At 34.4% G+C, this 14,528-nt stretch overlaps 1 protein-coding gene across 4 annotated transcripts in view; it reads right to left on the bottom strand.

The window, feature by feature from the left end:
* The window catches only part of Pcdh11x (protocadherin 11 X-linked), a 695,481-nt gene that overhangs the window by 93,197 nt on the left and 587,756 nt on the right, over positions 1-14,528 (bottom strand). For 2 of the 4 annotated variants that reach the window (XM_039099734.2, NM_001271228.1), the window contains one exon: positions 12,691-12,714. The exons of the other annotated variants lie outside the window; for them this stretch is intronic. In XM_039099734.2, coding sequence (XP_038955662.1) covers positions 12,691-12,714 — 24 coding nt within the window. The remainder of the gene's footprint in view (positions 1-12,690; positions 12,715-14,528) is intronic. 4 annotated transcript variants of the gene reach the window in all.

The raw sequence follows: 14,528 nt of genomic DNA, 5'->3' as shown, positions 1-14,528 counted from the left end.
TAACGGGAAGCAATAATCACTATTCCTTAATATCTCTCAATATCAATGGCCTCAACTCCCCAATAAAAAGACATAGATTAACAAACTGGATACGCAACGAGGACCCTGCATTCTGCTGCCTACAGGAAACACACCTCAGAGACAAAGACAGACATTACCTCAGAGTGAAAGGCTGGAAAACAATTTTCCAAGCAAATGGTCAGAAGAAGCAAGCTGGAGTAGCCATTCTAATATCAAATAAAATCAATTTTCAACTAAAAGTCATCAAAAAAGATGAGGAAGGACACTTCATATTCATCAAACGAAAAATCCATCAAGATGAACTCTCAATCCTAAATATCTATGCCCCAAATACAAGGGCACCTACATATGTAAAAGAAACCTTACTAAAGCACAAAACACACATTGCACCTCACACAATAATAGTGGGAGATTTCAACACCCCACTCTCATCAATGGACAGATCATGGAAACAGAAATTAAACAGAGATGTAGACAGACTAAGAGAAGTCATGAGCCAAATGGACTTAACGGATATTTATAGAACATTCTATCCTAAAGCAAAAGGATATACTTTCTTCTCAGCTCCTCATGGAACTTTCTCCAAAATTGACCATATAATTGGTCAAAAAACGGGCCTTAACTGGTACAGAAAGATAGAAATAATCCCATGCGTGCTATCGGACCACCACGGCCTAAAACTGGACTTCAATAACAATAAGGGAAGAATGCCCACATATACGTGGAAATTGAACAATGCTCTACTCAATGATAACCTGGTCAAGGAAGAAATAAAGAAGGAAATTAAAAACTTTTTAGAATTTAATGAAAATGAAGGTACAACATACCCAAACTTATGGGACACAATGAAAGCTGTGCTAAGAGGAAAACTCATAGCGCTGAGTGCCTGCAGAAAGAAACAGGAAAGAGCATATGTCAGGAGCTTGACAGCACACCTAAAAGCTCTAGAACAAAAAGAAGCAAATAAACCCAGGAGGAGGAGAAGACAGGAAATAATCAAACTCAGAGCTGAAATCAACCAAGTAGAAACAAAAAGGACCATAGAAAGAATCAACAGAACCAAAAGTTGGTTCTTTGAGAAAATCAACAAGATAGATAAACCCTTAGCCAGACTAACGAGAGGACACAGAGAGTGCGTCCAAATTAACAAAATCAGAAATGAAAAGGGAGACATAACTACAGATTCAGAGGAAATTCAAAAAATCATCAGATCTTACTATAAAAACCTATATTCAACAAAACTTGAAAATCTTCAGGAAATGGACAATTTCCTAGACAGATACCAGGTTTCGAAGTTAAATCAGGAACAGATAAACCAGTTAAACAACCCCATAACTCCTAAGGAAATAGAAGCAGTCATTAAAGGTCTCCCAACCAAAAAGAGCCCAGGTCCAGACGGGTTTAGTGCAGAATTCTATCAAACCTTCATAGAAGACCTCATACCAATATTATCCAAACTATTCCACAAAATTGAAACAGATGGAGCCCCACCGAATTCCGTCTATGAAGCCACAATTACTCTTATACCTAAACCACACAAAGACGCAACAAAGAAAGAGAACTTCAGACCAATTTCCCTTATGAATATTGAAGCAAAAATACTCAATAAAATTCTAGCAAACCGAATTCAAGAGCACATCAAAACAATCATCCACCATGATCAAGTAGGCTTCATCCCAGGCATGCAGGGATGGTTTAATATACGGAAAACCATCAGCGTGATCCATCATATAAACAAACTGAAAGAACAGAAACACATGATCATTTCCTTAGATGCTGAGAAAGCATTTGACAAAATTCAACACCCCTTCATGATAAAAGTCCTAGAAAGAATAGGAATTCAAGGCCCATACCTAAACATAGTAAAAGCCATATACAGCAAACCAGTTGCTAACATTAAACTAAATGGAGAGAAACTTGAAGCAATCCCACTAAAATCAGGGACTAGACAAGGCTGCCCACTCTCTCCCTACTTATTCAATATAGTTCTTGAAGTTCTAGCCAGAGCAATCAGACAACAAAAGGAGATCAAGGGGATACAGATCGGAAAGGAAGAGGTCAAAATATCACTATTTGCAGACGACATGATAGTATATTTAAGTGATCCCAAAAGTTCCACCAGAGAACTACCAAAGCTGATAAACAACTTCAGCAAAGTGGCTGGGTATAAAATTTACTCAAATAAATCAGTTGCCTTCCTCTATACAAAAGAGAAATAAGCCGAGAATGAAATTAGGGAAACGACACCCTTCATAATAGACCCAAATAATATAAAGTACGTCGGTGTGACTTTAACCAAGCAAGTAAAAGATCTGTACAATAAGAACTTCAAGACACTGAGGAAAGAAATTGAAGAAGACCTCAGAAGATGGAAAGATCTCCCATGCTCATGGATTGGCAGGATTAATATAGTAAAAATGGCCATTTTACCAAAAGCAATCTACAGATTCAATGCAATCCCCATCAAAATACCAATCCAATTCTTCAAAGAGTTAGACAGAACAATTTGCAAATTCATCTGGAATAACAAAAAACCCAGGATAGCTAAAGCTATCCTCAACAATAAAAGGACTTCAGGGGGAATCACTATCCCTGAACTCAAGCAGTATTACAGAGCAATAGTGATAAAAACTGCATGGTATTGGTACAGAGACAGACAGATAGACCAATGGAATAGAATTGAAGACCCAGAAATAAACCCACACACCTACGGTCACTTGATTTTTGACAAAGGAGCCAAAACCATCCAATGGAAAAAAGATAGCATTTTCAGCAAATGGTGCTGGTTCAACTGGAGGGCAACATGTTGAAGAATGCAGATCGATCCATCCTTATCACCCTGTACAAAGCTTAAGTCCAAGTGGATCAAGGACCTCCACATCAAACCAGACACACTCAACCTAATAGAAGGAAAACTAGGGTAGCATCTGGAACACATGGGCACTGGAAAAAATTTCCTGAACAAAACACCAATGGCTTATGCTCTAAGATCAAGAATCGACAAATGGGATCTCATAAAACTGCAAAGCTTCTGTAAGGCAAAGGACACTGTGGTTAGGACAAAACGGCAACCAACAGATTGGGAAAAGATCTTTACCAATCCTACAACAGATAGAGGCCTTATATCCAAAATATACAAAGAACTCAAGAAGTTAGACCGCAGGGAAACAAAGAACCCTATTAAAAAATGGGGTTCAGAGCTAAACAAAGAATTCACAGCTGAGGAATGCCGAATGGCTGAGAAACACCTAAAGAAATGTTCAACATCTTTAGTCATAAGGGAAATGCAAATCAAAACAACCCTGAGATTTCACCTCACACCAGTGCGATTGGGTAAGATCAAAAACTCAGGTGACAGCAGATGCTGGCGAGGATGTGGAGAAAGAGGAACACTTCTCCATTGTTGGTGGGATTGCAGACTGGTAAAACCATTCTGGAAATCAGTCTGTAGGGTCCTCAGAAAATTGGACATTGAACTGCCTGAGGATCCAGCTATACCTCTCTTGGGCATATACCCAAAAGATGCCTCAACATATAAAAGAGACACATGCTCCACTCTGTTAATCGCAGCCTTATTTATAATAGCCAGAAACTGGAAAGAACCCAGATGTCCTTCAACAGAGGAATGGATACAGAAAATGTGGTACATCTACACAATGGAATATTACTCAGCTATCAAAAACAACGAGTTTATGAAATTCGTAGGCAAATGGTTGGAACTGGAAAATATCATCCTGAGTGAGCTAACCCAATCACAGAAAGACATACATGGCATGCACTCATTGATAAGTGGCTATTAGCCCAAATGCTTGAATTACCCTAGATCCCTAGAACAAAGGAAACTCAAGACGGATGATCAAAATGTGAATGCTTCACTCCTTCTTTAAATGAGGATAAAGAATACCCTTGGCAGGGAAGGGAGAGGCAAAGATTAAAACAGAGACTGAAGGAACACCCATTCAGAGCCTGCCCCACATGTGGCCCATACATATACAGCCACCCAATTAGACAAGATGGATGAAGCAAAGAAGTGCAGACCGACAGGAGCCGGATGTAGATCGCTCCTGAGAGACACAGCCAGAATACAGCAAATACCGAGGCGAATACCAGCAGCAAACCACTGAACTGAGAATAGGTCCCCCGTTGAAGGAATCAGAGAAAGAACTGGAAGAGCTTGAAGGGGCTCGAGACCCCAAAAGTACAACAACGTCAAGCAACCAGAGCTTCCAGGGACTAAGCCACTACCTAAAGACTATACATGGACTGACCCTGGACTCTGTCCCCATAGGTAGTAATGAATATCCTAGTAAGAGCACCAGTGGAAGGGGAAGCCCTGGGTCCTGATAAGACTGAACCCCCAGTGAACTAGACTATGGGGGGAGGGTGGTAATGGGGGAGGTTTGGGAGGGGAACACCCATAAGGAAGGGGAGGGTGGAGGGTGATGTTTGTCCGGAAACCGGGAAAGGGAATAACACTTGAAATGTATATAAGAAATACTCAAGTTAATAAAAAAAAAAGAAATTATAACAGTTTTACTGAGTTGTACATTAAATCAGGCAAAGTACTCAACCGCTGCTTTTTTCCAGCTAAAAGTAAATATATTTCCTGTATATCACTTAAATCTCAGTAGTGATATAATTAGATTTGTTTTTGTAAATATAGTATTTTTCTTTTACTTGAATATTTTTCTTTTAAATGAGCATTTCATTTCCTTACTCTGTACGGTATTATATATTTCTTGTTTCTAAATTAGTGAATTTTGTAATATTGATAAGTGATTTTCAAATGGTGAAAAAACTTTAAACTGTACTAGACATAGAGCATTTTATTGTATTATTTTTAATATTTCCAAAAACATTATATGCTGAATACAAACACCATTAATATGTATGTATGCACTACATAATTTCTTATTTAACAGATTCATATCTTTACTATCCTTAGAAAAGCACATTATTAATAAAAGACCCATATTATGGTAAACTATCAATAGTTGAAATTTGTTTTATATCAATTAAAAAAAGCAATGTTTTGATATTCTTAATCCTATTTTAACAGTGATATAAACAGAGTACAAATAGGAATCCATGTTGCAAGTATGAAGGTCAGAGGCCATCTTGAAATAGTCAGTTTCTCTTTCTGCACTATAGTGCACTATAGGTCCCAGGAATTATCTCAGCAATTCAGCCTTGATAGCATTTTTTTTTGCTTGGTGAAACATTTCTTTAACCATTATTGTTTTTGACATATAGACAGGAAGATGAATATACACATACATATCCAGACATGCACACACACACACACACAGTGAGAGAGAGAGAGAGAGACAGAGACAGAGACAGAGACAGAGAGAAAGAAAGAGAGAGAGAGAGGTGTTCATAAACACTTCATTTTATGTGAATTATGACAGCCAAGGGGGGTAATCCTCTGTGAAGCACAAACACCCATTCAAGAATTCTAATGTTCATTTTTGTTCTTTTTTTCATTTATTGTTCTTGGAATAACATCAAAATGCTGTGTATAGAGACCAATCTTCAGTATTTTAGGACTCCAAATTAATGACCACTAGTCAAAAGTAGCTCTTGTACACTTAAAATGTGACTGATTGGAATTGAGTTTGCTATTCATAAACCACAAACTTGTTTGCAATATGTACTGTGAGAAAGAATGAAAACATTTGTAAATTTTAATTACTTATGATTTATGATTGTAAGACTTGAGATATGTTTTGTTAGCTGTTTTACTAAAATAATTTTGACTATTTTTAATTTTTAATAAAGCAACTCCTGGAAATTTAAAAATGCTTTTGTATTTTCATATGACTGTGTTGATAAAAAATATGGAACAATATATAATCTAAACCTCCATATTCTGTGCCTATAGTATTAAGTTAACAATTAAAAAAAAAGACAGAGTTCCTTTATTAATTAATAATTTCTGAAACATAACATAATGGCTTATAATAATATTTAAAATTTTGGAGCCGTATTTGGAAATTTCACAATGTTTATGGATTATGTAAATTGTGCTAATAAGCCCAATTAATAATGCCTTTATTTCATCTACATTTATATTTTTGAAAGTCTAACAAAAGTAGGAAGTTTGAATAGAGCATTTTGTTTTCATAGGTTATATCCTGATTCAATGCTTCACCAAAAGTTTTGTCAGAATAAAAGTAATAAAGTATTACAGTCATTCTTATAATTTAATAAGTGTACTATCTCCAAAATGAAATTAGTTTTCTTCTATACTTTATTTTTGTATGATAGTTTCAAAATTGCTTTTACTTTCCTTTGTTACCAAAAACCATTAACAAGCTACACAATTTTATTAGGAGACACATTTTGTCTATTTCTCTGTTAATATACAATATATAATTGATATAGAAGAATTATCTTGTCATATATTATTTGAAGAAAACTATTTTACATATTAAAATATGCAAATCCTAATGCTTTATAAGACTTAGTTCTTTCTGAAAATATTTTTTAATAAAATTTCAAGTCTACTTATTAGTAACCTAAAATGAAGCTAACAGAACCTCAATTGATGTGGTCATGTAACATGATAATAGAGGGAGATATTAAATTAGAAAGAAGAGATTAATTGTATGGTCCATGCTATAAGTTTTTGACTTAAAACCTATTTATATACATTCATATAAAAAAGTGATACTCTTTGAAAGGACACTGCTTATCTAAAAAATGACATATGAACTATTTCATGGCTATCCTTCTTACAGATAAATTACATTTTGTGTTTGCACAGACTTAGTAACTAAGATGTGAGATGCATATAAGGAAGCCAATTCACCTGGATGAGAGAAAAGTCATTTACCACAGTTTCTCCTAGATAAAACTTTTGCTTTTTCCATATTCTTTTTCCTAAATAAGAATCTTTGACATAATTTAGCATTTCAAGTCATAAATAATTTCAGATGAGTCTTTATCTATATAATGGACACTTCAAGCTTTACTGAGACCAAGAAAGATTTGGGGTATTTCCAGGAATATTGTAATAATATACCAAAAACAGATAAAATAAATGAATTATAATTATAGACAACAAACCCATGGGTACACTTAAATAAATCAGGTGATTTTTCTGCCTTACAAACAAGAATAAAATATAGTGTGACTTTTGAACCTGTTATGATGTTAAAATGCAACTATATAATGAAAATGTTAAATATAAAGTATTTGATCAGACAAAATTTGAAAAATAAATTTAGTTGCAATTTATGCTCAATAGGGCACTGACCAATGTACCAAAAATTGTATTGGTATTGTATTATTCAGGCTTAAAACTTTAACTGTTAACACTTTGAGGCTTCTATTATTCAATTTTATGTTGCCTTAGTTTCTAGTTCTTAAAAATTGAAACAGTAGAAACTGAAAATCTTCTGTAAGACAAAAGACACCATCAAGAGGACAAATAGGCAATCTACAGATTGGGATTAAAAAATCTTCACTAACCCTACACCTGATAGAGGGCTAATATCTAAAATGTATAAAAAAAACCTTAAGAAGTTAACCTAAAAACCAAATAACCCTATTAAAAAATGTGGTAAAGAGCCAAACAAAGAACTCTCAACTAAAGAATATTTAATGGCAGACAAGCACTTAAAGAAATGTTCAACATCCTTAGTCATCATGGAAATGCAAATCAAAACAACCCTGAGATTCCACCTCATACCAGTCAGAATGGTTAAGATCAAAAACTCCAGTGACAGCAGATGCTGGCAAGGATGTGGAGAAAGAGGAACACTCCTCCATTGTTGGTGGGATTGCAAACTGGTACTACCTTTCTGGAAATCAGTATGGAGGTTCCTCAGAAAATTGAACATTGCACTACTTGAGGACCCAGATATACCTCTCCTGGGCATATACCCAAAAGATGTTCCAACATACAACAAAGACACATGCTCCACCATATTTATGATAGCCAGAATCTAGAAAGAACCCAGATGCCCTTCAACAGGGGAATGGATTTAAAAAAATGTGGTACATCTACACAATGGAGTACTACTCAACTATCAAAAATGGTAACTTCATGAAATTCATAGGCAAATGGATTGAACTAGAAAATATCATCCTTAGTGAGGTAACTCAATCTTAGAAAATCACACTTGGTATGCACTCATTGATAAGTAGATATTAGCCAAAAAGCTTGAATTACCCAAGATGCAATCCATAGACCACAGGAAGCTCAAGAAGAAGGATGACCAAAATGCGGATGCTCCCACTCCTTAAAAGGGGAAAAATATCCATAGGAGGGGCTATAGAAGCAAAGTTTAGAGCAATGACTCAAGGAATGGCTATTCAGAGCCTGCTCCACATGTGGCCCATATATATATATATATATATATATATGTGTGTGTGTGTGTGTGTGTGTGTGTGTGTGTGTGTGTGTGTGTGTGTGTATGTGTATGTGTATGTGTATGTGTATATGTATATGTATATATGTATATCCACCAAATCTAGATAAGATTGATGAAGTTAAAAAATGCATGCGGAAAGGGACCAGATTAAGATCTCTCCTGAGAGACACATCCAGAGCATGTCCAATACAGAGGTCAATGCTAGCAGCAAACCACCAAACTGAAAATAGGACACCCTTGGGAAGGACACCCATTAGAGGAAGGATTGAAAGAGTTGAAGGAGCTTGCAACCCCATAGAAACAACAATGACAACCAACCAGAGCTTTTAGGGACTAAACCACTACAGAAAGACTATATACATTGACTGACCCAGGGCTCCAACTGCATATGTGGCAGAGAATAGCCTTGTTGGGGCACCAGTGGAAGGGGAAGCCCTTGATCCTGCAAAGGTTGGATCCCCAGTCCATCGGAATATGGTGGGGTCAGTAAGGGGGATGTATGGGGGCAACACCTGTATGGGGGAGGGAAGCGGAACAACATTTGAAATATAAGTAAAGAAATATATTTAATAATAAATAAATAAATGATTATTAAAAAAGAAAATTGGAAATAGTTCTATCTGAAGACCCAGCAACACCACTCCTGGGTATATACCCAAAAGATGCCCCACCCATAGCATAAGGACATATGCTTCAGTATGTTCAAAGCAGTATTATTTGTAATAGCCAGAAACTGGAAACCACCCAGATGTACCTCAATTGAAGAATGGATACATAAAATGTGGTTCATTTACACACAATTCAGCTAGGCAAATGGATGGAACTAGAAACTATCACCCTGAGTGATGTAACCCAGACCCAAAATGACGTGCATGGTATGTGCTCAGTGATAAGTGATATTAGACAAAAAGTACAGAACACCCAAGATAAAACCCACAGACTGTAAAAATTTTAAAGAGAAGGAAGTTCAAATTAAGATACTTGAATGTTGGTGGGAGGGCGGTAAGGGGGGTAGGTGGGGAGGGGAACACTTATGGAAGAAGAGGAAGGGGCGGTGATAAGGGGCTTATGAACAGGAAACCACGAAAGGAATAACATTTGAAATGTAAATAAAGAAATATCCAATAAAAAAAGAAAAAAGAAAATTGAAAAAAAAATGTTTCAATCCTACTTAGAAGGAGTTACAAAATAAAGACAGGAAGCAGAGGGATGATGGGACCTGGTAGGGAGAAGGAAGTGGGAGGAGAAAGGGGGAACAAATCATAAAAGTAGTGTCAGGACAGGAGAGAAACCCAGAGGGCCATTGGGGGGTCAGGGGTGGGGAGACCCTCTAAAAATTTCCAAAGACCTGATATCTGAGTGTCCAAAAGACTCAAATGGCATGACATTAGCCCAAATGTCCAACAGTAGAGAGACAGAATTCAGAATCTACCTCCAGTAGATAGAAAGGACCCCAAGTGGAGGGATGGGATATTCATCACACAATCAAAATTTCTTGCCCAAAATTGTTCCTCTCTAAAAGAACTGCTGGGACAAAAATGTGGAAGAGAGAGAAGGAACTGCAGTCCAATGACCAGCCCAAATTGGGATCCATCTCACGGGCAGGAGGGTACAGTCACCAAGGCCTGACACTTTTAATGATGCTTTAATGTGCTTACAGACAGGAACCTAGCATGAGTATACTCTGAGAGGCCCGTACTAGCAGCTGACATAGACAGATGCACATACTTTTATCCAATCATTTGACTGAGGTTGGGGACTGCTCTGGTGGAATTAGGGGAAGGATTAAGGGAGCTGAAGGGAAGGACAACCCCATAGGAAGACTTGCAGTCTCAACTATCCCAGTTGCCTGGATGCATGGGAGCTCCCAGATACTGAGCCACCAACCAGACAGCATACATGGACTGATCCGAGCCCCCTGGCAGATATATATATATATATATATATATATATATATATATATATATATATATATATATATATATATATATATCTCAGAGGAGTGCCTGGTTTGCCCTCAGTAGGATAAGGTATGTGTAATCCTATAGAGACTTGAGGCCCCAGGAAAGGAAGGATGCGGGGGTGGGGGAGAAGGGGGGAGAATACTTTCAGAGTAAAGGGGGTTGAGGAATGGGATGAAAAAATGTGGAGGGTAGAACCTGGAGCAATTGCAATGGCTAGAATGTAAATAAGTAAAATCAAAAAATATTGGAAGAATAATAAAAACTGCATATGAAAGTATAGCATGAACGTCAAATATTTGGTGAAGATAGTACACACTTTTATTTACATATATAAATACTAGGTAGTGTCACGTTTTATGTTTTTAACTATACTATTATATACCAGGAACACATGGTTACTAGAAAATTTAAAATGACAGAAACGATGTAGAGAGTGAGCTCATTAGGGTAAGGTCTTATCTATTATGTGCTATATAAACCAGATCTTATGCCTGTAATAGTTCACTCAGAAGTGCAAGTTCATACTCAAGTATATATTCTATTCACGGATACCCTGGTCTTTGAGAGAAAGATGGAAGGAGTGTGGAGGCAAAAGGAAAGCAAACAGAAGAAAAGAAAGAAAAAGATAAAAAGGAAACATAAACATCAAATCTTTGAGTACTTAATTGACTTCAACGAGTGTATTCATCTTGTTAGGTAATAATAGTTTTATAAGAATCCATGTGGTCGGGGTTGGGGATTTAGCTCAGTGGTAGAGCGCTTGCCTAGTAAGTGCAAGGCCCTGGGTTCGGTCCCCAGCTCCGAAAAAAAGAAAAAGAAAAAAAAAAAAAGAATCCATGTGGTCCTGACTCATATTCAAATTTTTTTATCCCATAGTGCCTCTATGAAGAGTTAATCAAGACATATTACAGAGTAAAATAAACCAGACACAGTATCACAGTTACCACATGTTTTCTTTCCTATGCAGAAAAATGTCTTATTGCTTAATAGGAATTAAGGACCAGAACAAGTATTCTTCACATGAGTTTGCTCATAAAGTAAATGGATTGATAAATAAATGATATACTCAGTGGAAGTTATTACAATGTGATCAACTAATTTGAAATGAAACAAAATGTTTGACTTGAATTATAAACACAAACAAGTCCTTATGGCTAATTCATATCTATAGCTCATGAATTTGCAGGGAAATAGCTACAAAACCATAAGAAGAAGAGTGTTATAAAATTATATGAAATATTTCTATATTAACTTTATTATATATTGAAATGTTCAATATATAAGACATTGAAGGACATTATGAGTAAGATATTATAATAAAATTTTCAAAATTTGGTTTCTGAAATTGATTAGAATATGAAGGTTAATCATACAAGCTGGCCAAAGAAGTATTTAAACTAAACACAAGAAGCCCCAAATCTGAAAACAATCAAAGTAAAATAAGTAATCATTTATTTCAAATTCTCGCATCAAACTTGAAAAAAGATCTGTGTGTAACTTTTTGGATTTATTACTGGTTTCAGAAAGAACTATATACCTTAGTATATAATAATAATTTTAGATTGCTTGAAGTAACAATGGATTATTGATTGTAGTTTTAAAACTTACAAAGCCAAATCAAAGTTTTTGGACAATAGAACAATAGAAAGGTTGTTTTGAAATATGAAGTTAAAATGAACATACAAATGAGGCATTCAGAATATCCAATAACGTCTTAAATTTTTATGAACAATATATAAATTAAATACATTTAACTGATTGCTTAAATTTCATCCTTAAAAATATTTGTTTCTTAGTCTTATCTTAGTAGAGGCTCACAAATAATGTATAGCACAGATATTGGTAAAGTATGTTCCTTGCAAACCATTACAAGAATTGAAAATGAGACTATTTTCTTTAGCATGTATACAGTATGAAAATTTAGAGATCAAATTAGAAAAGAAATAAAGATAATGTTTTATCTCTTGTATTCCGTCACACAAATGTCAAAAATATTCCCCTGGTCAGAGGTGTAATATAATTAAATCCATAGTTAATTTGAAAGTAGTTACGTTAAGGCAAACAAATGACTACATGATTATATTAATTTTGTTACATAAAAATTTATGTAAAGAAATTGGAAAAATCATTCAAGTAGTGAGGATAACCAACTTAAGAAATATTCTCTTAGATATCAGTTCATTCTTTAAAATCTGAAGCAAGCAGTTAAAATTTCTAGTGCTTTATGGGAGATGAAGGAAACAAAAGTTCCCAAAAACACATGATCAATTTACTTTGAAGTGGAACATGCATTTTAGTGAAGCTTGTGTTTGTTTCTACTGTACCTTTCTTTAGTCCAGGAATGAAAGCTAAAAAGAGATTTGCATAAAGTTAAACAATATATATTTAATCTTCTTCCAAATAGGCTATATAAGTTACATAGTAAATTATATTAATTCCACTGCATTCTCAACCCCTTTTCACAGAGTGTGTTAACTTAAACAAGATTGAACTTACTTAATTTTGTCTTCTGTAATTTGTTTGAATTCGATTTAACCAAGCCTATGTGATGTGTTGCACTTTGAGCAAGTAGTGATTGCTCTTTTAGATAATGCCTATGTTCCTTTAGCTAATTACTTACCTATTAGGAGCTCAGTACTATACAAGACATCAATATATGTCTAACTTTATTGATTGGGAAAAGAAAATAGAGTACACAAATAAAATAGCATTAACATTCATATACTCTCCTACTGAAAACAGAATGCAAGAAAATATTATGTTTTACCTTGAGTACTCTTGTCTCCATATTCTGGTGATAAAAAATAAAGATGACTGCCAAATTAGTAGACACTAGCCTAGTGATGTATTTTAGTGGAATTATTCTTATATTGTTTTAAGAATATTTTTCTATAAGGTCACAAACCAAGCATATGTATTATTTCTCACAAATAAAAGAGTGAAATTCATGTGCGTTATAATAATCATATTCTGGATAAACACAGTGATCAATTTTTTTTTATTTTTTTTCATTTAAAGACAATAGGGCATCATAGTCAAGGATAAAAAGTGAAGACTATTCAAACCGAATAGTTTATATTAATAAAATATTAAGTTTGTATATATATATACATGTATATATATGGATGAATATCCAATTTCTTTTTTATAAAATTTTAAAATTCATAGTACAATGAATTTGTTGTTGACTTCTGTGTTTTAGTATATATTTTACAGTGTTCATGTTTGAAAAAATTTTAAAAGACAACAAATTGAAATTGCATAACACCTGCTTCGATTAAATTGAGGTAATTTGAAATGACACCTGACATACATAGATGCATAGTAGCTCAAAAACAAACAAAATACAACTGCAAATATGTCATATTGAAGGTAATATTCTTATAAAATTATGCAAATTAATCAAAGAAAAATTTTGATATTTTTACGTATTGTTGATGTCTTACAGCACATTCCTTTTCCATCACAAGGTATTTTATTGTGAAGTTAGTCAATTTAATGGTAACACACTGACAAAAAAAAAATGAGTCTTTTCAAAAGATACATGGAATAAGATTTATCTTTTAAATAGTATTTTGAAACTCTACACCTTTGATGTATCCAATCAAAGGAAAAAAATCACATGCAAACACATAAGCATATACTTCAAATTCATTATTGAAATAAATAATCAAGACTTACGCTTTTTCAATATTATTTTCATATATTTTACAATGAGAAAGAAAAATTAGAAATAAAGTACTTGCTTTTCATATGTAAGATATAATTACAAGTTAGCACAATTCTCAGTGATCAAATTTGGTAATCAAAAAAGTCAAAACGAAAGGGATTGGACCTGGACATACTTATAGTTCTCTGAATGTTTTTCAAATGAAATAAGGTTAATAGGTAGCAAAATAACTAAGAAGAAATCAAGTCTATTTAAAAAAAAATGTAGTCATGACCATTGTTTTACTGACCTAACAAGGAAAAATTGATTTATAAATGAGTAATGTCAAACACATCAATTTTCTTTAAAATTTGAGGGAATAAATATATTCCATATAAATTTCTTAATACTCTGAAGAAATAGTAGAAACTTGTTCAAATGTGGCAATATTTTAGCACATAAAGCAATATGTTTAAGAATCTACTAAAACAATAGTGGATTTGTAATGTAAGT

The sequence above is a fragment of the Rattus norvegicus genome, chromosome X, assembly GCF_036323735.1.
Source record: "Rattus norvegicus strain BN/NHsdMcwi chromosome X, GRCr8, whole genome shotgun sequence".
NCBI lineage: Eukaryota > Metazoa > Chordata > Mammalia > Rodentia > Muridae > Rattus > Rattus norvegicus.
This window is presented reverse-complemented; position numbering and strand designations above follow the sequence as displayed.